The sequence below is a fragment of the Crinia signifera genome, chromosome 3 (assembly GCF_055691185.1).
Source record: "Crinia signifera chromosome 3, ASM5569118v1, whole genome shotgun sequence".
NCBI lineage: Eukaryota > Metazoa > Chordata > Amphibia > Anura > Myobatrachidae > Crinia > Crinia signifera.
The window spans coordinates 324,782,227-324,807,437 of NC_139219.1; the positions used below are offsets into that span (position 1 = coordinate 324,782,227).

Consider the following 25,211-nt stretch of genomic DNA (forward strand, 5'->3'; position numbering starts at 1 on the left):
AACTCGATGCCAGCCGCATATGTTAGTACGGCAGCATCGCGGCGGCTGCCATGCGAAGGGCGGCGATGTATATTAATACATCCCGCCCTGGGAGTCACTAACCAAACCCCTGTTTAATGCACTAGTGTCTCCCACTTTGACTACTACAACTTTCTCCTTACTGGCCTTCCCCTCTCCCCTTACAATACAGAATGCAACGGTGAGGCCTCCGTTCCCATTGTGCCTCGTCCGCAGCAACTTACTGACTCCCATCGACTCCAGAATTCACTTCAATCTGACACTTACATGCAAGGCCCATATCTCTAACATACTTGCCTACCCTCCTAGGACTAAACTGGGAGGCACTCGAAAATCAGATGCCCCTCCCAGTAGCCTGAAGAGGTGGGCAGGTCCTTTGCAATCCCTGCAGCCCCTACAACCAGATGATGTGATTCATGCTGAATTGCATCATCGTGGCCACACCCACACTGTACCGTGCCTGTAATATCGGCATTGTGCAGTGGGGTGGCGATCGTGAGTGCCACACCCTCTGGAGGATCTCCAAAAGTGAGCCTCACCCCTATCTGCATCACTCCTGCTGGTCACGCCCCCTGCTTTGCTGAGTTGGCTGCCCTGTAGGAAAGTGGGCAAACCTGACCTCTGACCTTATCCCTAGGTGCCCCCCCCCCAACTTGGCCTCACCACTCTTCGTCTCTCTTCCCCTCTTATTGCCACCTCCCACTTGAGCCTCCAAGGAGCCTTCTCCCATGGAATTCTCTCCATCGTCTGACCAGACTCTCCCCCAACCTACTAATTTTCAAACACTCCCTAAAAGCCTCCGACAGGTTACCGCGACGGGGGGCATTGCCAGAAAAATCTGGCGATGTCCCATAGAAGCCTATGGGCTTCTACCGCGACCCACCACCGCCCCGCACCGACCCCCCCTCAACTGTGTTCGGGCAGCACAGAGCTGTGCTGCCCGGACCTGTGACCTCCTCTCTGCACTGTGATCCTCTTCTGGGTGCAGAGAGGAGGAGAGCCAGCCCCCCCTGCAGCAGCAGCATCCAGGCCAGGTAAGAGAGGGAGGGAGGAGCCGCCGGGACCCGCCGCTCATCGCCGGGTCACCGCAAAAGACAGCTCTTAACGCAAGAGCTGTCTTTTGTCATAATTATCGCATATGTTAGATCATATGCGATAATTATGTTTGTGGTAGCCGCCGATGGGCGGTGGTAAGGGGGCGCGGATGTTAGAGCATACCCCCCTGGGCTGCTCCTGGCGTACAAAGACATTTGTCGCCATATCTTCATATACTTCATATCTGTATGAAGATACCTGCTTCAGACTCAGAGACAGCTATATTTGATATACCACTAAGAGGGACTATATTTACATTTGTCATCTTCCTAACATGCAGCCACTTATAAAAATCTCTCAATAGAGCCTTTTTTGGAGAAACAATTACCCCTGATGAAGTCCAACTAAAGACGAAATGTGTTGGATAATTCTTCTGAGAAATGATTGGAGAATGTGTTGACAGGTCGCAAGCTCACACTTAAGAACTTTTGGAACTTTGGATAAGACTTTTTTCTTAATGTCTCAAATCCTGGAAAAACGACATCCAGGGCTGGCGCTACCACTAGGCAGCTTTAGGCAATTGCCTGGGGCGCCGGCCACTAGAGGGCGGCATGAAGTGAGGTCATCCTCACTCCAGCACACCCTGACTCACCATTGTCGCCGCATTACCCCCATCCCAGTGGAGCTGGTGCAGGTGCAGCAACACCCCCCCCCCCCTCCCCTCGCTGGAGCAGGTGAGCAGATGAACCCAGCATACGGCGGGTCTGCCCACCCCCTATCTGAGTGCCGCCTGCAGTTATTAGTATTTCAAGTGGGTTTCCCTCACTGGAGGGCATCGGAGCGAGACACCCCAGCTCATGGGGCATTGGAGTTCCGGGGACATTACAGATAATATATATATATATATATATATATATATATATATATATATATATATATAAAAATTCAGCTGGAGGGGAGTGTGCATATATATCGTCCAATGCTCGATACATGGTCGGCAAGTATATCTGCAGCGTCTATTTTCCCGCCTTTCTGTGCCAGGCCCTTGCATATGCAAATCTCTTTGCCATTTTCTGCCCTATACTTAACCCCTTTGCATTTTTCCTATGCCAGCCCCCTGCCCTTTTCCAGCACACACACATATTATATATTATATACAGACACACCCATGAGCCAACCACACACCCAGAACACTGGCCACGCCCCTCAACATATTCGGTGATGGCCACACCCCCTATCATTGCGCACAATAGGCCCTTGATGATTTTCAGCTCCAGGCCCATGTAGACCTTAATCCGGCTCTGTCGCCAAACATGGCATGAATTTTATTTCCACCGCAGATTGCCGAATACGGGGCGGGAGCTGATGTGATGTCAGTCACCCGCCCCGTGGAGGCAACGCCACGCCTGCGTTCCCTGGGGAACTGCATTTATATGGGTGCGCCGCATATAAGCCTAATTCTGAGTTTAGCTGAAGTAATGTAGGAATTAGCTGAAGAGTTTCTGGCTGAGGATGACATCTGGGGACCTGTGTCTGCTCCTCTTATACCGTCTTACCCCGGCACACAGTCCTACCCTGGGGACGCGTCCTGCGGGCAGGGAGGAGACTGGTTACCAGGGCTGGGTGCTGTGGGAATATTTTGATTACTGTGCGAGGCTATTTCAGATCCTAATGACATTATTGTGTTCATGCTCAGCGCTCCGGATACACTTAGAGGATAATGATGTTGATTACAGGACTGCGCTCTGCCAGAGATGTTGGGCCCAAGCCGCTGGCTACATCTGAGGGATAAAAGCCGTATGAAGTGACTGACTTAGCAAGGATTATGGAGCATATTTATCAATATGTTCTAGATCATGGTATAAGGTAGATGTGAATTTTGGGGGATTATTTTTTTTTTTTTATATACTTTATCTTCCATGTGTACTCCGATTGGAGACGGCAAAGAGTGCCGAGCGCAGAGGTAGTGGAGTGAGGTCCGACGCATTGCCAAGGGACACGGTACACTAATTGGGTCAACATAACAGGTGCAGAGAGAGTTAGATTTGTGGTTATTTAAAGTTATTTTGTTTCTGTGCAGGGTAAAGACTGGCTGCTTTATTCTTACACTGGAATATTTCAGTTTAAACACACCCCACCCAAATTTAACTCTCTGCACACGTTACATCTGCCCCACCCGCAGCGTGATTTTGTCCATCTAAAAAATGGGTTGGGATCATTTGGTCTGCAGCATAATGGTCGACAGTCATTAGGTCGACACCATTAGGTCGACATGGGAAAAGGTCGACATGGATATTGGTTGATATGGGAAAAGGTCGACATGTTCTATGTCGAAAGGTCATTAGTTCGACAGGTCGTTGGGGTTTTTCACAGTTTTTTTTAACCTGAATGTCAACACAGTCGACATGGACACAGTTTCAAGTGCACCACGATCCCTCGCATCGCTTACTGCGCTCGGCACACTATTCTATTCTCCCACCACGCCCTAGTGGATGGTAGGGCATGAAATACCACCTGTCGGCACATGTCGGCTCAAAAAACAGTGGAAAACCCCATGTCGATCTTTTGACTGTCGACCTAGACATTGTCGAACTAATGACCTGTCGAACTAACGACCTGTCGAACTAATGACCTTTCGACCTAGAACCATGTCGACCTTTTCCTATGTCGACCTAGACCTAATGGTGTCGACCTAATGACTGTTGACCATCATGCTGTAGTGTAGACCAAATGGCTGTATCCCCTGAAAAATTGCAGGCTTGCACACAGGCCTGAATGAGATTTGATTGGCCGCTGTGTGGCTGTGTCAGTACATTTCCATGCGTCGGCAGTATCTGCATACAACAACGTCGATCCCATTGCACTAGCGCACATCTGTAAATCGGGCCCTAAGCTTCTTATAAACTGCAGGAAGATAATACTATATAACAGAGCAAGGGTTACGCTGAACAGCGTATTTTACATCCATGGTACAATTAGGAAATGTTCACTTTTGGTGGAAACTTGTTAAATCACCTTCCGTGCCCCCGTGACTTGTGGTTGGCCCTAGAAGGAGCTTCTGTCTGATGGGTGCGAGTCCTGCTATCACTGGGCAGATTGCCTGGGCCCTCTGCGCCATGGCGCCAGATGCGGGCGCTTGTATGCTCTCGCCGATGTGCTGCATCACACGTTCTAATAACTGTTACCCCAGTAATGAGCACAAACCACTTATCAACTGTGCAATAGCCCCTGAGTCTGCCAGACATCTGCTAACTGGACGCCGGACTCCCGCAGAGACTGAGCCGCCTGGCGCCATGCTTGAGGTGCCGCGCACAGGATTCTCTATCACGCTTCATAGCGAAATGAAACCATTGACTTTGGGGGCTGAGGGGTTTATTTACTAAGCTTTGGAGAAAGATAAAGTACCAGTCAGACAGCTACTAATTGTCATTTTCTAACACTGGGCGTGACATGACAGTTAGGGGCTGCTTGGCTGGTACTTTATCTCTCTCCACTGCTTAGTCATGTGTGTATTGTAGCATTCTGTGCACATACAATATTAATTTAGAAAATACTACACGCCTAATTCTGAGCCATACATCTAAGTGCCGATTCCCCATTCTGCCAAAGAATAAACCACCGGCTCCAACCATTTTTGGGTCGGAATTGAGGTCTCAGTCTTGCGCAAGCTGGCCGTCCCAGAGGTGACAGAGATCTGTGGCTTCTTCGCACCCCCTAAACGGTGGCGACATGCCTCTGCTTTCACAAACTGAGGCCTTTACCGCATCTCCCGACCCCAGTCTGCTGCCTCAGTGTGTGCGATGTTACCATGTTTTTTTTAAAGGGTGAATTAACTTATTTTATCATTTATATGCACCCACCTTGCCGTCCAATCACACAGTGGGGGGTCATTCCGGTGCGGTCAGATTTGCTATCATTGCACATGCATCTGCCCCCATCTACTAGTGCCCCTGGCGCCGTCTTCATCTGATTCCGATACATCGAGCCGAGGAATCGGCTGAAAAGGGCCCAAATCGCATGTGTTTGTCCTCCGATTCCGGTGTGATGGTCTTCTCACAGTAGCGGATGGGGGGGCTAAGTCACACTGCACACGCGTTCCCCCATTGTGTTTTGCTGATGACCCTACTCAGGCCTCAGCAAAATGGGGAATAGACGCGATTAATGGTAGATGTATTGGCCCCATTAATTCACCTTGACGATTTTTTTCGCCAGTGCGCAGGGAATCTTTCCTAATGGTGCCCACTATGTGTGTGCCGGGGTGAGGGCATTAAGTGGGCGATGTGCAACAGACACGCTGTCAGTGGTAACGTTATTATGTGAATACGTTTTCTTTGTAAATTGACGTTTCAGGCCACTTGTGGAACTATAAGTCTCAGCATCTCCTGCCTCCCAATACTGATTACAGAACAATGTCCCTCTGACATAGCTCCGCCAGCGGTACACAAATCTTAAGTAATGGAAGATGTCCGCTGTCATATAAATGCTTCTGCCTGGCAGGGCATGATAGTACTTGTAGTTCCACAATGACTAGAGCGCTAGCAGTTTCCTTTCCCAGATAGCTGATTGTATCATACAGATCAGGAACGTTGGAGAAGGCCGGTGTGTGTACAGTCCGCCACCTCGTGTACCAGCATCTCCTAGAAGACAAGGACGCTCCAATCATGGCTTCTGTTTATTCTTTCGTTGCAGGAAAGACTCCTCCTCTCCATTCTGCCCAAACACATCGCAGACGAGATGCTCAACGACATGAAGAAGGACCAGAAACAGAAGGAGCTGCAGCAGTTTAACACCATGTACATGTACCGGCACGAGAATGTCAGGTACCCCCCTACAGGACCCCTATGTACACTATACTGCACTATGCCTCCAGCTGTCATCTCTCTAACACCATGTACATGTACCGGCACGGTAATGTCAGGTACCCCCCTACAGGACCCCTATGTGCATTATACACTATACTGCACTATGGTTCCAGCTGTCATCTCTCTAACACCATGTACATGTACCGGCACGAGAATGTCAGGTACCCCTCTACAGGACCCCTATGTACACTATACTGCACTATGGTTCCAGCTCTCATCTCTCTAACACCATGTACATGTACCGGCACAGGAATGTCAGGTACCCCCCCTACAGGACCCCTGTGTACACTATACTGCACTATGGTTCCAGCTGTCATCTCTCGAACACCATGTACATGTACCGGCACAGGAATGTCAGGTACCCCCCTACAGGACCCCTATGTGCACTATACACTATACTGCACTATGGTTTCAGCTGTCATCTCTCTAACACCATGTACATGTACCGGCACAGGAATGTCAGGTACCCCCCTACAGGACCCCTATGTGCACTATACACTATACTGCACTATGGTTCCAGCTGTCATCTCTCTAACACCATGTACATGTACCGGCACAGGAATGTCAGGTACCCCCCTACAGGACCCCTATGTACACTATACTGCACTATGGTTCCAGCTGTCATCTCTCTAACACCATGTACATGTACCGGCACAGCAATGTCAGGTACCCCCCTACAGGACCCCTGTGTACACTATACTGCACTATGGTTTCAGCTGTCATCTCTCTAACACCATGTACATGTACTGGCACGAGAATGTCAGGTACCCCCCTACAGGACCCCTGTGTGCACTATACACTATACTGCACTATGGTTTCAGCTGTCATCTCTCTAACACCATGTACATGTACTGGCACGAGAATGTCAGGTACCCCCCTACAGGACCCCTATGTGCACTATACACTATACTGCACTATGGTTTCAGCTGTCATCTCTCTAACACCATGTACATGTACTGGCACGAGAATGTCAGGTACCCCCCTACAGGACCCCTATGTACACTATACTGCACTATGACTCCAGCTGTCATCTCTCTAACACCATGTACATGTACCGGCACGAGAATGTCAGGTACCCCCTACAGGACACCTATGTGCACTATACACTATACTGCACTATGGTTCCAGCTGTCATCTCTCTAACACCATGTACATGTACCGGCACAGGAATGTCAGGTACCCCCCTACAGGACCCCTATGAACACTATACTGGACTATGGTTCCATCTGTCATCTCTCTAACACCATGTACATGTACCAGCACTGGAATGTCAGGTACCTCCCTACAGGACCCCTATGTGCACTATGCTGCACTATGGTTCCAGCTGTCATCTCACTAACACCATGTACATGTACCGGCACAGGAATGTCAGGTACCCCCCTACAGGACCCCTATGTACACTATACTGCACTGTGGTTCCAGCTGTCATCTCTCTAACACCATGTACATGTACCGGCACAGGAATGTCAGGTACCCCCCTACAGGACCCCTATGTACACTATACTGCACTGTGGTTCCAGCTGTCATCTCTCTAACAACATGTACATGTACCGGCACAGGAATGTCAGGTACCCCCCTACAGGACCCCTATGTACACTATACTGCACTATGGTTCCAGCTGTCATCTCTCTAACAACATGTACATGTACCGGCACAGGAATGTCAGGTACCCCCCTACAGGACCTCTATGTACACTATACACTATACTGCACTATGGTTACAGCTGTCATCTCTCTAACACCATGTACATGTACCGGCACAGGAATGTCAGGTACCCCCCTACAGGACCCCTATGTACACTATACTGCACTGTGGTTCCAGCTGTCATCTCTCTAACACCATGTACATGTACCGGCACAGGAATGTCAGGTACCCCCCTACAGGACCCCTATGTACACTATACTGCACTGTGGTTCCAGCTGTCATCTCTCTAACAACATGTACATGTACCGGCACAGGAATGTCAGGTACCCCCCTACAGGACCCCTATGTACACTATACTGCACTATGGTTCCAGCTTTCATCTCTCTAACAACATGTACATGTACCGGCACAGGAATGTCAGGTACCCCCCTACAGGACCCCTATGTGCACTATACACTATACTGCACTATGGTTCCAGCTGTCATCTCTCTAACACCATGTACATGTACCGGCACAGGAATGTCAGGTACCCCCCCTACAGGACCCCTATGTACACTATACTGCACTATGACTCCAGCTGTCATCTCTCTAACACCATGTACATGTACCGGCACGAGAATGTCAGGTACCCCCCTACAGGACCCCTATGTGCACTATACACTATACTGCACTATGGTTCCAGCTGTCATCTCACTAACACCATGTACATGTACCGGCACAGGAATGTCAGGTACCCCCCTACAGGACCCCTATGTGCACTATACACTATACTGCACTATGGTTCCAGCTGTCATCTAACACCATGTACATGTACCGGCACAGGAATGTCAGGTACCCCCCTACAGGACCCCTATGTACACTATACTGCACTATGACTCCAGCTGTCATCTCTCTAACACCATGTACATGTACCGGCACGAGAATGTCAGGTACCCCCCTACAGGACCCCTATGTGCACTATACACTATACTGCACTATGGTTCCAGCTATCATTTCACTAACACCATGTACATGTACCGGCACAGGAATGTCAGGTACCCCCTACAGGACCCCTATGTACACTATACCGCACTATGGTTCCAGCTGTCATCTCTCTAACACCATGTACATGTACCGGCACAGGAATGTCAGGTACCTCCCTACAGGACCCCTATGTGCACTATACTGCACTATGGTTCCAGCTGTCATCTCTCTAACACCATGTACATGTACCGGCACAGGAATGTCAGGTACCCCCCTACAGGACCCCTATGTACACTATACACTATACTGCACTATGACTCCAGCTGTCATCTCTCTAACACCATGTACATGTACCGGCACAGGAATGTCAGGTACCCCCCCTACAGGACCCCTATGTGCACTATACTGCACTATGACTCCAGCTGTCATCTCTCTAACACCATGTACATGTACCGGCACGGGAATGTCAGGTACCCCCCTACAGGACCCCTATGTACACTATACTACACAATGGTTCCAGCTGTCATCTCTCTAACACCATGTACATGTACCGGTACAGGGATGTCAGGTACCCCCCTACAGGACCCCTATGTACACTATACTGCACTATGACTCCAGCTGTCATCTCTCTAACACCATGTACATGTACCGGCACGGGAATGTCAGGTACCCCCCTACAGGACCCCTATGTACACTATACTGCACTATGGTTCCAGCTGTCATCTCTCTAACACCATGTACATGTACCGGCACAGGAATGTCAGGTACCCCTCTACAGGACCCCTATGTACACTATACTGCACTATGGTTCCAGCTGTCATCTCTCTAACACCATGTACATGTACCGGCATGAGAATGTCAGGTACCCCCCCTACAGGACCCCTATGTGCACTATACTGCACTATGGTTCCAGCTGTCATCTCTCTAACACCATGTACATGTACCGGCACAGGAATGTCAGGTACCCCCCTACAGGACCCCTATGTACACTATACACTATACTGCACTATGACTCCAGCTGTCATCTCTCTAACACCATGTACATGCACCGGCACAATAATGTCAGGTACCCTCCTACAGGACCCCTATGTGCACTATACACCATACTGCACTATGGTTACAGCTGTCATCTCTCTAACACCATGTACATGTACCGGCACAGGAATGTCAGGTACCCCCCTACAGGACCCCTATGTGCACTATACAATATGGTTCCAGCTGTCATCTCTCTAACACCATGTACATGTACCGGCACAGGAATGTCAGGTACCCCCCTACAGGACCCCTATGTGCACTATACACTATATTGTACTATGGTTCCTGCTGTCATCTCTCTAACACCATGTACATGTACCGGCACAGGAATGTCAGGTACCCCCCTACAGGACCCCTGTGTGCACTATACACTATGGTTCCAGCTGTCATCTCTCTAACACCATGTACATGTACCGGCACCGGAATGTCAGGTACCCCCCTACAGGACCCCTATGTACACTATACTGCACTATGACTCCAGCTGTCATCTCTCTAACACCATGTACATGTACCGGCACAGGAATGTCAGGTACCCCCCTACAGGACCCCTATGTGCACTATATACTATACTGCACTATGGTTCTAGCTGTCATCTCTCTAACACCATGTACATGTACCGGCACGGGAATGTCAGGTACCCCCTACAGGACCCCTATGTGCACTATACACTATACTGCACTATGGTTCCAGCTGTCATCTAACACCATGTACATGTACCGGCACGGGAATGTCAGGTACCCCCCTACAAGACCCCTATGTGCACTATACACTATACTGCACTATGGTTCCAGCTGTCATCTCTCTAACACCATGTACATGTACCGGCACAGGAATGTCAGGTACCCCCCTACAGGACCCCTGTGTGCACTATACTGTACTATGGTTCCAGCTGTCATCTCTCTAACACCATGTACATGTACCGGCACAGGAATGTCAGGTACCCCCCTACAGGACCCCTATGTACACTATACTGCACTATGGTTCCAGCTATCATCTCTCTAACACCATGTACATGTACCGGCACAGGAATGTCAGGTACCCCCCTACAGGACCCCTGTGTGCACTATACACTATACTGCACTATGGTTCCAGCTGTCATCTCTCTAACACCATGTACATGTACCGGCACAGGAATGTCAGGTACCCCCCTACAGGACCCCTATGTGCACTATACTGCACTATGGTTCAAGCTGTCATCTCTCTAACCCCATGTACATGTACAGGCACAGGAATGTCAGGTACCCCCCTACAGGACCCCTGTGTGCACTATACACTATACTGCACTATGGTTCCAGCTATCATCTCTCTAACACCATGTACATGTACCGGCACAGGAATGTCAGGTACCCCCCTACAGGACCCCTGTGTGCACTATACTGCACTATGGTTCCAGCTGTCATCTCTCTAACACCATGTACATGTACAGGCACAGGAATGTCAGGTACCCCCCTACAGGACCCCTGTGTGCACTATACTGCACAATGGTTCCAGCTGTCATCTCTCTAACACCATGTACATGTACCGGCACAGGAATGTCAGGTACCCCCCTACAAGACCCCTATGTGCACTATACTGCACTATGGTTCCAGCTGTCATCTCTCTAACACCATGTACATGTACCGGCACAGGAATGTCAGGTACCCCCCTACAGGACCCCTGTGTGCACTATACACTATACTGCACTATGGTTCCAGCTGTCATCTCTCTAACACCATGTACATGTACCGGCACAGGAATGTCAGGTACCCCCCTACAGGACCCCTATGTGCACTATACTGCACTATGGTTCAAGCTGTCATCTCTCTAACCCCATGTACATGTACAGGCACAGGAATGTCAGGTACCCCCCTACAGGACCCCTGTGTGCACTATACACTATACTGCACTATGGTTCCAGCTATCATCTCTCTAACACCATGTACATGTACCGGCACAGGAATGTCAGGTACCCCCCTACAGGACCCCTGTGTGCACTATACTGCACTATGGTTCCAGCTGTCATCTCTCTAACACCATGTACATGTACAGGCACAGGAATGTCAGGTACCCCCCTACAGGACCCCTGTGTGCACTATACTGCACAATGGTTCCAGCTGTCATCTCTCTAACACCATGTACATGTACCGGCACAGGAATGTCAGGTACCCCCCTACAAGACCCCTATGTGCACTATACTGCACTATGGTTCCAGCTGTCATCTCTCTAACACCATGTACATGTACCGGCACAGGAATGTCAGGTACCCCCCTACAGGACCCCTGTGTGCACTATACTGCACAATGGTTCCAGCTGTCATCTCTCTAACACCATGTACATGTACCGGCACAGGAATGTCAGGTACCCCCCTACAGGACCCCTATGTACACTATACCGCACTATAACTCCACCTGTCATCTCTCTAACACCATGTACATGTACCGGCACAGGAATGTCAGGTACCCCCCTACAGGACCCCTATGTGCACTATACACTATACTGCACTACAGTGGCGTAAGTTCGTCCCAGTTGCCCGGAGGCAAGATAAATATTGGTGCCCCCCCAGCACACACACCATCTTATATAAATATATGTATGCATGTGTATGGTATGGATATTATGTTTAGATTAAAGAGAGTGGGACATCTATGGTCCTGCTAGGAGGGGGAGTCAGCCACAGAAGCGATATCAACGGCTTTCAATTAACTGATTTAAACTCACATGGGAAGAGAGGTGCCCCCCTGGGAGCAGGAGCCCGGCGGCAGATGACTCCATTGCCTCCCAGAGTTCTGCCTCTGCTGCACTATGGTTCCAGCTGTCATCTAACACCATGTACATGTACCGGCACAGGAATGTCAGGTACCCACCTACAGGACCCCTGTGTGCACTATACACTATACTGCACTATGGTTCCAGCTGTCATCTCTCTAACACCATGTACATGTACCGGCACAGGAATGTCAGGTACCCCCCTACAGGACCCCTATGTACACTATACTGCACTATGGTTCTAGCTGTCATCTCTCTAACACCATGTACATGTACCGGCACAGGAATGTCAGGTACCCCCCTACAGGACCCCTGTGTGCACTATACACTATACTGCACTATGGTTCTAGCTGTCATCTCTCTAACACCATGTACATTTACCGGCACGAGAATGTCAGGTACCCCCCTACAGGACCCCTATGTACACTACACTGCACTATGGTTCCAGCTGTCATCTCTCTAACACCATGTACATGTACCGGCACAGGAATGTCAGGTACCCCCCTACAGGACCCCTATGTACACTATACTGCACTATGGTTCCAGCTGTCATCTCTCTAACACCATGTACATGTACCGGCACAGGAATGTCAGGTACCCCCCTCCAGGACCCCTATGTACACTATACTGCACTGTGGTTCCAGCTGTCATCTCTCTAACACCATGTATATGTACCGGCACAGGAATGTCAGGTACCCCCCTACAGGACCCCTATGTGCACTATACACTATACTGCACTATGGTTCCAGCTGTCATCTCTCTAACACCATGTACATGTACCGGCACGGGAATGTCAGGTACCCCCCTACAGGACCCCTATGTGCACTATACACAATACTGCACTATGCTTCCAGCTGTCATCTCTCTAACACCATGTACATGTACCGGCACAGGAATGTCAGGTACCCCCCTACAGGACCCCTATGTGCACTATACACCATACTGCACTATGACTCCAGCTGTCATCTCTCTAACACCATGTACATGTACCGGCACAGGAATGTCAGGTACCCCCCTACAGGACCCCTGTGTGCACTATACACTATACTGCACTATGGTTCTAGCTGTCATCTCTCTAACACCATGTACATGTACCGGCACAGGAATGTCAGGTACCCCCCTACAGGACCCCTATGTGCACTATACTGCACTATGACTCCAGCTGTCATCTCTCTAACACCATGTACATGTACCGGCACAGGAATGTCAGGTACCCCCCTACAGGACCCCTATGTGCACTATACACTATACTGCACAATGGTTTCAGCTGTCATCTCTCTAACACCATGTACATGTACCGGCACAGGAATGTCAGGTACCCCCCTACAGGACCCCTATGTGCACTATACACCATACTGCACTATGGTTCCAGCTGTCATCTCTCTAACACCATGAACATGTACCGGCACAGGAATGTCAGGTACCCCCCTACAGGACCCCTATGTACACTATACACTATACTGCACTATGGTTCCAGCTGTCATCTCTCTAACACCATGTACATGTACCGGCACAGGAATGTCAGGTACCCCCCTACAGGACCCCTATGTGCACTATACACCATACTGCACTATGCTTCCAGCTGTTTCCTGGGGGCATCCTTGGGCAGGCGGGCGGGAAGGAAGGAGGGGGATGTTAGTGTACTCATGCATGCACGTCCCTAAAGGGGAAGGCACTTTCTTTTATTCAGGGGATTATGAGGGCAGAGGTCAGATCCCTCCTATAAAAGGAAGTTCCAGAGTATAGGCTCTCAAACCTCGTTCCTGCCTTATTCTAGTTCTTTAAGCCCTATTTCCTTGAGATATTCCATCTGAGCTGATAGCATTCAGTGTTACCATCTTCGTTGTTTAGTCTGAGTTTAAAATCATCTTCTGTCGGGCTCCGGTTCCTGCCGGTGTAACCTAGGCGCTACCAGCGCCACCAGCACCTGTACTCGGGATCCAAGACTGAGGACCAAGATCTTAGTGTCGGACTTTACTAAGTCCAAATCCCCTTTTTCTCCTAAGTTATGGATTTTCGTCATTCCTGAGGTACAGGCCGCATCCTGAACACTCCATTGACTCTCAGAGAGATGTACAGTTCTTGGATGAAGGCCTTCTTTAAGTTCTCCTTGATCTTTGCATGGTTTAATCTATTCTAGAGGAAGCTAATAATGAAATCTGAAAAGTTACACAATCAACTTCCAGGTCATCAGAATGTCTCCAAGCCTTCATCATCTCAGTTGATCTTTGGAGGGTCCAAAGAATGGGTGTCCTGGCTCTTTTCCAATAGTTTGGAAACTAGAATGCTACTTGTACCTCACCATTACAGGTGGTGGAACTCAATTCCACAAGTCAGTAGTTACTAGTGTTCCTTCTAGGAACCAAACGGGGCAGGGCGCTGGAGGGGTGGACCGGGCACGCCAACGTCACAATTGGGGGCATGCCTGGGCCGCCGCGTCACTGAAGGGGGCATGCCCGGGCGGCCGCGTCACTGTAGGGGGCGCGCCCGGGCCGCCGCGTCACAATTGGGGGCGCGCCCGGGCTGCCGCGACACTAAAGGGGGTGTGCCCGGACGTAACTAAGTCCTCGAGCTGCCGGGAAAGCGCGGTGCACCGCAATCTATGGCGGCGCTGGGCTTCACCGGTGCACTCCGGCGGGCAGGCAGCAGGCTGTTTTAGCGGGGCGCTTCTAGAGGGGCAGGGCGCATTCTGCCCTTTAAAAATCGGGCAGGGCGCAGCGCCCCGCTAAAACAGCCTAGCGGGAACACTAGTTAAAAGTCCGATAGGTTGATCTCAATGGACCAACGTCTTTTTTTCAGCCATAACACACACTTTAGCCCCTGACATTGTTAATGTTTTTTGCATCCAAAAATTTTAACATTTTGAGTACCTCATCTCGGGCTATGGGAAGTACCCAAAGTCTTGGGTTACACCAGACACCCACCCTTTACACCCTACTGCATTGTTCTGAGGCATCACTGCCCTGCAGATTATCACCCATGTTCTCTCTGTCTCCCTGCAGCATTCTCTTCGCTGACATTGTGGGCTTCACGCAGCTCTCCTCCTACTGCAGCGCCCAGGAGCTGGTGAAACTGCTCAACGAGTTATTCGCCCGCTTTGACAAGCTTGCAGCGGTAAGTACATGACCCGCACCATTGCAAGTAATACACATGATACAGGACCCTGCAATTACATTAGTTATAATATCCCTTTAATGAGAGAAATGTGAATTATACAGGTTCTGTGGCTGGCTGACTTTAAGCCTGCATTTCACCTGATTTTAATCAGCCTCAGAACCTGTGTAATTCATATGGTTCGGCACATTACAGCCTGCAGTGCCCACGGTATATACTGAGGTTCCTGAGGAGATTAATAGCTGATTCTACATCTTGTGTTGTAGAAATACCACCAGCTGAGGATAAAGATTCTGGGAGACTGCTATTACTGTATCTGCGGTCTGCCGGACTACAGGGACGATCATGCCTACTGCTCTATAATGATGGGTTTAGCCATGGTCGATGCTATATCGTAAGTACTGTACATGTCTCCATACTGTATCAGTGTTCTTACCAAACTGTATCCCTGCCTAATCGGTGCAAGACACTTCCCGGCCCTATCAGGATAACAAGGTCAGGAACACGGAGCCTGCGGCCATTATATATCAGGGCTGCCTACCTGACCCTCTCCATGAGGGAGACAATGCTCTGCTCCTGTGCTTCCCTGGTAATGTATGATTGCCATCACCTGTGCGGAGCTAGGTCATTGATAAGAAAGGTGTTTTAACACAGGTGACCCGTTCGCGCAGGGGGTGTGTGTGTGTGCGAGCAGACCTGCTCGCGGGGGGGGGGGGGGGCAGACCCGGCCCCCCAAGGGCAGGCATACCCAAAGCTGCAGTGGGGGGGTGATGGGTGGGTGCACTGCCGCGGGGGGTTGGGGTGGGGATGGTCAGACCCGCTGCTCTGGGGGTGGGGGGTGCACTGCTGCTGGGGGGGGTGGGGGTTTGTGGGCAGACCCGCTCCTTCAGGGGTGGGGGGGTGCACTGCTGCAGGGTGTGTGTGTGTGTGGTGGTTGTGGGCAGACCCCCTTGTGCGGGGGTGTGTGTGTTGCGGGCAGACCCGCTCGTGGGGGGGGGGGGAGGGGGGGGTGCGGGCAGACCCGCCACTCACCTACATCACTTGCCTGTGGTGTACAATGGTGGAGGGTGGGTGGTGCTGTAGCCCTGGCTGTGGGCGGGGGGCGGTGTTTTCAAAGGAGGTGGGGATGTGTATAACGCTGGTCTTTTCCCTAGGGGGGGGGGGGGGGGGGGGCGGCTTTGTGTACAATGCTGGGCGGGGTGTCCTAAGGCAGAAACTATGTGTGTATAACGCTGTCAATCACTCTTGTAACCCCGCCCAGCGTTATACACACAGGGGATGAGTGACAGATCTGGCTAAATATATAAGAGATTTGTACAACTCGGAGACAGAACAGAAACAAGACCCCTGCTTTTCTAAACAGGGGTCTCATTTCTGTTCTGTCTCCGAGTGGGGCTGCAGGTGGAGCAGGCTTGGTTGACACCTGCCTGAAAATTTGTGTCCCATTAGGCCCTTGGCCATTCTCAGTAATAAATGCACTTAGGAACGTGTTATCCAATTACAGAAGCCACACAGGAGAGTACAAGCTGCCGCTCCTTCTAACAGGGGTGGTGGAGGTACTGTTCTGAGACAAATATGGGAGTTGAAATGTTCCCAATATGGCTGCCCTCGTGGTCTGTACATGCAGAAGTATTCTAAGTGCCCAGCTGTCATTACCTATCACACAGGCCTATAACTGGCCGTCAGTACCAATAACCACATTACCCGTCATTCCGGAGCATGCATGGTATCATGTTGTTGTCAGCCATCTGGATTTGGTTGTATGAGGTATAGCGCCACACATGTTGTTTATAAAGCAATAACGAGCACAGATTAGGTCTTACTTAGATGCAGAGGGGGCGCTACTGTGTCATATCGTGTTCTTACGGGGCAAACCGCTAACCCTGAGGTATGTTCCTATGTGAAGGTATGTCCGGGAGAAGACAAAGACAGACGTGGACATGCGTGTTGGGGTGCACACCGGGACGGTCATTGGCGGGGTCCTCGGCCAGAAGCGCTGGCAGTATGATGTGTGGTCCACGGATGTCACGCTGGCTAACAAGATGGAGGCTGGCGGAATTCCTGGGTAAGTCTATGTTACCATATAATGCCATCTGGCCCAAATAAAGCCAAAAGTGGCATCATTCTGTTTAGTAGGATCCGGAATTGGCGCATCTCCTGCCATGTGTCATTTATCCGGCTGAGGGACTACGTAATAAGCCTTAGGAGCATATTATTGCCATTTATAGCTTATGTATCAAAGCATAAAGAGAGAGATACAGTATATAGGGTGAGATGTACTAAGGCTTGAAAAGTGATAACACGGAGAGTCAATCAGCTCATAACTGTCATTTTTCAAAGATAGTCTGTGGTGTTGCAGTCAGCGGCTGATTGTTTTATCACTCCATTTTATCCCTTTTCAAGCTTTGTACATCTGGCCCAAAGTACCATCCCATCAGCCCCTAACTGTCATGTTACAGGCTTATATGTGGTGAGATGTACTAAGTTTTGGAGAGAGATTTAAAAAATAGTCAACCAGCTCCCAACTGTCACATTACAGGATGTGTTTGATAAATGACAGGAGCTGGTTGCTCGGTACTTTATCTCTCCCCACTTTATCTCCCTCTAAGCTTTGATAACTCTCCCCCAACATCTTGGTCCATCTGGAAGGATTAGAGTCATTGCTCACTCAGAACAATGCGCCGCTTTTGCATGTACCCTAACGTGTTTTTATCTCCCTGGTGGTCACAGGCGTGTACACATATCGCAGAGCACGTATGATTGTCTGAAGGGAGAGTTTGACGTGGAACCAGGGGAAGGGGGCACGCGGTGCGACTATCTGCGAGAGAAGAGCATCGTCACTTACCTGGTCGTCCTACCAAAGCAGCAGGTCAACAAGAATGGCATCAATGGAGTGGTAAGTCTTACCCATCCTCCCATTATGGTCTGATGCCTCTTGACAAACTCTGAGTCCCCCGCCTCACATGTAACGGTGATCAGCCAGAATGGGATTTTGTGGTATCTGCCAGCAGAGGCGAGAGATGGGCGACGTGTGGGAGGAACCAGTCATGGTGCAAGGGATTTGATTGGTTACATCCTCAAGAACTGTGCCTCATGCCTCAGCAATGTCGCTATTCTCTAGTCACCTGATTGGCTGCAGTTCCAGAGGTATCTGCTGATGACATGCTGCAATTCAAGTAGTTCAAATACAGTTATTGTGCTTGCGTGCAGGGTAAATACTGGCTGTTTCTGCATGTAGTCCACACATGACTGACAGCATTATTTTTACATTGCAATTTAGATGTGTTTGGACACACCCCTCCGGGACTGGCCCTGACCAATTTGATGCTCTAGGGCAGATTTGGCTGGTTTCCCCCTCCACAATTTGAAACCCCAGAAAGTCGTTGTGGCCTCCCCAAATGGGTGTGTCCTTGTGACTGTAGGTGACTGAAAAGGCAGAGGACGTCAGGATTTCTCCATCCATCAATTCTCTCCCTTTGTGTGTCTCCAGCCATCGTCTTCCCCACCTTGTGTCTCTAGCCCTCAAGTTTCCCAGACCTTCTGTTTCCAGCCATTTAGTCTCCCAGTCCTTGTGTCTCTAGCCATCAAAGCTCTTCCCATTGTGTCTCCAGCCATCAAGTCTCACAGGCCTTGTGTATCCAGCCATCAAGTCTCCCTAACCTTGTGTCTCCAGCCATCAAATCTCCCCCCCTTGTGTCTCCAGCCATCAAATCTCTCCCCTTGTGTGCCTCCAGCCATCAAATATGTCCTGATTGTGTCTCCAGTTATCAAGTCTCCAAGACCTTGTGACTCCAGCCATAAAATCTCTCCTCCTTGTGTCTCCAGCGAACCAAATTTCCCCTTGTGTGCCACCAGCCATCAAGTCTTCCCCCACCTTGTGTCTTAACCATCAAATCTCTCCCCCTTGTGCACCTCCAGCCATCAAGTCTTCCCCTACCTTGAGTCTCTAGCCATCAAATCTCTCCCCATTGTGTGCCTCCAGCCATAAAATATATCCCCTATGTGTCTCAAGCCATCAAGTCACTAAGACCTTGTGTCTCCAGCCATCAAATCTCTCCCCCTTGTGTCTCCAGCCATCAAATATCTTCCCCTTGTGTCTCCACCCATACAATCCCACCCCCCCTTGTGTGTCTGCACACTTTGACTTACCTTTGATGTCTTCCCTCTGCTCCGGTGCGTGCTGCCTGCTGTGAATGATGCTGATGTGACCTTAGGTTACGCCAGGGTCACACTGATGGAAGTCGCAGGAGCTGTGTGATCAGCAATGGGCTGTACATGCTGTTTTCTGCCAGTCATATAATAGGATAAGCCTGTGTGTTCTATTGGAGGAAAGTCACTGTCAGACGAGACTTCTGGAGCTGGAGCTGTGGACTTAAAGTTGGATACACACTAGACGATATTTTGAACAATTTGCCCGATTCTGATGATGATAAATTGTTCAAATTGTCAAATGTTGAGTCTCTATTTGGACTTCCACGGCGTAGTCCCTCACATCTTCATGCAGCTCAATTTGAGGATTGGCCAATGACGGTATAGCATTAGGTCTTTTGTAAGATTGCACTGTGTATGCCCTATATTGTTTGTCAAGTGAAATCATTGAGGACTTTGGATCGTTTGCCTGTCGTCTAGTGTGTATCCAGGTTTAGATTTCCAGACTAGTAGTAGTAGTAGTACGTTTATTTATAAGGCGCCGCAAAGTGTCCGCAGCGCCGTACATAGCAAACAAAAAAAAAACAAATGACAAGGTAACGTACAGGGTGTGTTGAAAGATACAGTATAAATAGGGGTATAGCTGGTAGAACTAAAATCAGCATCAGTTCAGAAGTAGGTGTCAAAATTGTCGAGGAGACTGAAGATGAAGTAGAGGAAGGGAAGAACAGGACAGGAGCACAGGTGAGGTAAAGAGGTAGGGTGAGTACGTGAGGAAGGAGGGCCCTGCTCATAAGAGTTAACATACTAAAAATAGGTGGGTGGACGAACGAAATACAATAGGATAAGTAGGAACGGAGGGGAACGGAGGCAGGATAGGAGGATCAAAAGAGGTTAGGAGGAGGGATAGGCTGGTCGAAAAAAGTGGGTTTTGAGGGAGCGCTTGAAGGAGGTAAGGGAATCAGATAGCCTGATGGGTGGCGGGAGGTTGTTCCAGTGCAGGGGGGCAGCGCGAGAGAAATCTTGGACACGGGAGTGGGAGGAGGTGATTAGGTGAGAGGTCAGTCGGCGGTCAGCGATGGAGCGAAGAGGACGGGAGGGAGTGTGGATAGAGATCAGTGAAGAGAGGTAGGGAGCTGTGGAGGAGGAGAGAGCCTTGTAGGTGGTGGTGAGGAGTTTAAAGAGAACTCGGAAAGGAATGGGGAGCCAGTGAAGAGATAAACAGAGGGGGGAGGTGGAGGTAGAGCGGCGGGAGAGGAAGATGAGCCTAGCAGCAGCGTTAAGAATGGATTGGAGAGGTGCGAGGCGCGTGAGAGGTAGCCCAGAGAGAAGGATGTTGCAGTAGTCAAGGCGGGAGATGACAAGAGAGTGAATGAGAATTTTGGTCGCGTCAGTGGAGAGGAATGGTCTGATGCGTGAGATGTTGCGTAGGTGAAAGCGGCAAGACTGTGAGAGAGCACGAATGTGGGGGGTGAAAGAGAGGGAGGAGTCAATGATGACACCGAGGCAGCGCGTTTGGTCGGTGGACGTGATCTCGGTTTCACCAATGCTGATGGAGATAGTGGGAGAAGAGGGGATGTTCGGGGGATGGAAGATTAGAAGTTCAGTTTTAGCCATGATTAGTTTCAGGAAGCGTTGGGTCATCCAGGCTGAGATGGCCGTGAGGCATTCGGAGACCTTGGACAGGAGTGATGGGGATAAGATGGGGGAGGAGAGATAGATTAGGGTATCATCAGCATAAAGGTGGTAATGAAAACCATAGGAGCTGATGAGGTTGCCCAGAGAGGTGGTGTAAAGGGAGAAGAGGAGAGGGCCAAGGACTGACCCTTGGGGAACACCGACTGGCTGGGGGGTAGTAGGAGAGGAGGAGCTCGGAGTGGAGACGGAGAAGGAGCGATCGGAGAGGTATGAGGTGAACCAGGAGAAGACCGTGCCAGTGATGCCAAAGGAGCGGAGGGTGTTGAGCAGGAGAGGGTGGTCAACAGTGTCAAAGGCAGCCGACAGATCAAGCTGGATGAGGATAGAGAAGAGGCCTTTGGATTTAGCCGATAGTAGATCGTTAGTGACTTTGGTCAGGGCAGTTTCAGTGGAATGTAAAGGGCGGAACCCGGATTGGAGGGGGTCTAGAATGGAGTTAGCAGTAAGGTGGCTTAGGAGACGATTATAGGTCAGACGTTCTAGGAGTTTGGAGGCAAAAGGGAGGAGGGAGATGGGCCTGTAGTTGGATGGAGAGTTGGGGTCCAGATTTGTTTTTTTGAGAATTGGGGAGACAAGAGCGTGTTTGAAGGAGGAAGGGAAGATCCCAGAGGATAGGGAAAGATTAAAGAGGTGAGCCAGGTGAGAGCAGACTGATGGACTGAGACGACGGATAATATTGGAGGGGATAGGATCGAGCGGGCAGGTGGAGGGAGAAGCGGATTGAAGGATAGAGTGGACTTCAGCAGCAGTGGTGGGGTAAAATGAGGACAGGGGTTGGAAGGAGGGGAGTGGAGATGTAGGAGGGGGGGAGGGAGAGGGTGAGGTCATGGCAGCAGTGATGGCAGTCCTGAGAGAGGAGATTTTGGTTGAAAAGTAGGTAGCAAAATCAGCAGCTACGATGGAGGACGGAAGAGCTGGAGGAGGGGGGGAGAGCAAGGAGTTGAAGGTGGTGAAGAGCCTGCGGGGATTGGATGATTGGGAAAGGATGAGGGACTTAAAGTAGGATTCCTTGGCCAGAGCAAGGGCAGAGCTGAAGGAGGAAAGAATGAATTTGAAATGGAGATAATCCGCAAGGGAGCGTGATTTCTTCCAGAAGCGCTCAGCAGTGCGAGAGCACTTTTTAAGGAATCGGGTGATAGGTGAGTGCCACGGTTGGGGGTTGGAGCATCGAAGGGGGATAGAGGAGGGAGGGCAGGCAGAGTCCAATGCCGAAGATAGGGTGTCATTATAGAGGGAGGCAGCGAGGTTCGGGCAGGACATGAGGGCGATTGGGGCGAGAAGAGGACACAGCGTGTTTGAGAAGGCAGCAAGATCAAGTGTGTTGACGTTATGCCGTGAGACAATGCGCTTGGGAGGGGGGGTGGGAGAGGGGGAAGCAGTGAGGGAGAAGGAGATGAGGTAATGGTCAGAAAGAGGAAAAGCTGAGATAGTGTAGTCAGTAAGGGAACAAGAGCGAGAGAAGACGAGATCGAGGGAGTGTCCTTGGATGTGGGTGGGATAGGTAGTCCACTGAGATAGGCCAAGAGAGGAGCAGAGAGAGAGGAGTTTGGAGGTGCCAGGATCAGCGGGGTTATCCAAGGGGATGTTAAAGTCACCAAGAATGACAGATGGCAGGTCGGAGGAGAGGAAGTGTGGAAGCCAGGCGGCGAAGTTGTCAAGAAATTGGGAGATAGGGCCAGGGGGGCGGTAGATTGCAGCGACACGGAGGTGGTAGGGGTAGTATAGACGGATAGAGTGAGACTCAAAGGAGGAGAAAAGGAAAGAGGGTTCAGGGTGAATGACACTGTGGGTGCATGAGGCTGAGAGAAGAAAACCCACACCGCCACCTTGGCGACCGTCAGGCCTGGGAGTGTGAGAGAAAGAGAGGCCACCGTGGGAGAGAGCAGCTGGAGAGACAGAATCAGAGGTGGAGAGCCAGGTCTCGGTGATAGCAAGGAGGTGGAATGCTCTAGAGATGAATAGGTCATGGATGGCAGGGATTTTGTTGCAGATGGATCTGGCGTTCCATAGTGCACAGGAAAGAGGGGGGGTGGGTTGTGTATTTATGTGGATAAGGTTTTTGGGATTGCAGAAGCGAGGGGGGGTCATTGGGAGGGTGGGGGTGCGAGTGGTCAGGATAGGTATGGGATGGGAGGGGGGAGGAGCAGTTGGAGAAAGTGAAGTTGAGAGATTAACAGCCATGAGGAACCGAAGGTGAGAGGGTAGGTTAGTGAAAGCAGACAGAGGGATTTGGGAGGACAGACAGCGTCTGTAGTAGATTTGGTAGAAAACAGAGTGAGAGAGAAGGTAACAGGCAAGGAACTACTGTCAGAGAGGAGACCAGTGGGTAAAATCAGGTTGATTGAGTAATCCAATTAAGTATGAAACAACAACAAGTGAGAGGATGAAGGGAACAGAGAAGGTCAGGAGTGAGGCAAATGTGAGCAGGTGTGAAGAGGCCCCAGATGCTACTAGTTATTTGCCCCATCCCAAATCTAACTCTATCTGCGCATGCTACATCTGCCCCCCGCCATCTCCCTCCCTGCAGCGCAGCATGGTCTTACCCTGGTGGAAAGTTACTGGCTGTTTCTGCTTCCAACTCGGAACCAGCCCCCGGCCTCCCAAATATGCACTATGGCACACTTGATCCTTGTGCTTTGTAACTTCTACTGTGTCTGAGCACATAGGTACCTAAAGAAGGGGTCCCATGGAAGCCTTTACTTACCGGTGACATCTATCGCCAGCAATAGTGTTACTTTTCTATATTACCTAAACCTTTACACCAGTTACTATATCTGGGCCATCTATTTACACCTCTTCTGTTACCGAATCTGTACTAAAGGCCACTCATTAATGTCAGGCACAGTGGTCAGTAGCCCCAAAAGGTGGTGGTGTAGGGTGCATGGGTGTAACTTACCCAAGCCACAGCCTGCATTGGGATGCCTAGGGCTGCAGGAATGTCCTTTCAGGGCTGTAGTGTAGACAAAGCAGTAACGAGTAGGTGGTAACGATCCCATTAGATGAGACAATAACCTCTATGTGCAGCATGGAAGAAATACAGATAATTGTTGACAAGATATTTTCTAAATATAATTACTCATATTGTATTATCTTACACACCCGTAGGCTCCTAACTGGTGACATTGCTCATAACAACCAATAAGAGTCTACCTATCATTTACTAGACTGCCAAAGAGAAATGATAGCTGTAATCTGGCTGGTTCCCGGGGCAATGCCACAATTTATCTGTTATAAATCTACCCCCCCCCCCCCGTACTTTTAAGCCGGGGTATCTCTATGTGTGGTATAATATTCTGTGCAGCAGCGTAGAAAGGTACCTTTATGGCAGCGGGGAGCAGGCAATGACGCTACCGCTCACATACTGTAGTACAGGGATAATGATATGTACAGAGAGCAACCTCAGTAACACTTCCCCCCCTTGTGTCTCTCCCTGTCTCTCTTGTTCTGTTCAGAAGCTGTCACTGACGTCATCACACGGGAACTCCCCACAACTGATCAACACCAAAGATTGCAACGGCAGCATCCATACCACCTGCACCACCCCGGACGAGAACGAGGAGCTGGACACCAGGGTGAGTTCACCTCATTGATGTTACAGAGGCCCCCCGCGATACCTGTAATGTGGAGTCTCCGTCACCTCCTTGGCTATGCGGCGTCTCCTCCTCCCCCCTGCAGCCGGAAGGACATCACCGGCTGTGACATGCTGCTAGGGGAGGGGGAGCAGCACGGAAGCCGGGTAGGAAGGCTGCAGGTGGAGATAACCTGCCCTGCGGTGACGCGGCGGTGGGGTTTTAGTACATATGAAAATGTGGTAAAACGGGGGGGGGGGGGGGGGGGGGTGTCTGCATAACGCCCATAGTAACATAGTAATTAAGGCTGAAAAAAGACATTAGTCCATCAAGTTTAACCTATCTGACTTGTAACTACTGACGTGAGTAAATCATATCT

At 50.2% G+C, this 25,211-nt stretch overlaps 1 protein-coding gene across 2 annotated transcripts in view; it reads left to right on the forward strand.

Moving 5' to 3' along the window:
- The window catches only part of ADCY3 (adenylate cyclase 3), a 137,115-nt gene that overhangs the window by 85,057 nt on the left and 26,847 nt on the right, over positions 1–25,211 (forward strand). The window contains exons 3-8 of one of the 2 annotated variants that reach the window (XM_083178817.1): positions 5,743–5,873; positions 15,305–15,416; positions 15,683–15,810; positions 17,323–17,481; positions 18,147–18,312; positions 24,719–24,835. In XM_083178817.1, the coding sequence (XP_083034943.1) occupies positions 5,743–5,873; positions 15,305–15,416; positions 15,683–15,810; positions 17,323–17,481; positions 18,147–18,312; positions 24,719–24,835 (813 nt within the window). Of the gene's footprint in view, positions 1–5,742; positions 5,874–15,304; positions 15,417–15,682; positions 15,811–17,322; positions 17,482–18,146; positions 18,313–24,715; positions 24,836–25,211 lie in introns of both variants that reach the window. The other variant, XM_083178816.1, reaches the window with a different exon arrangement.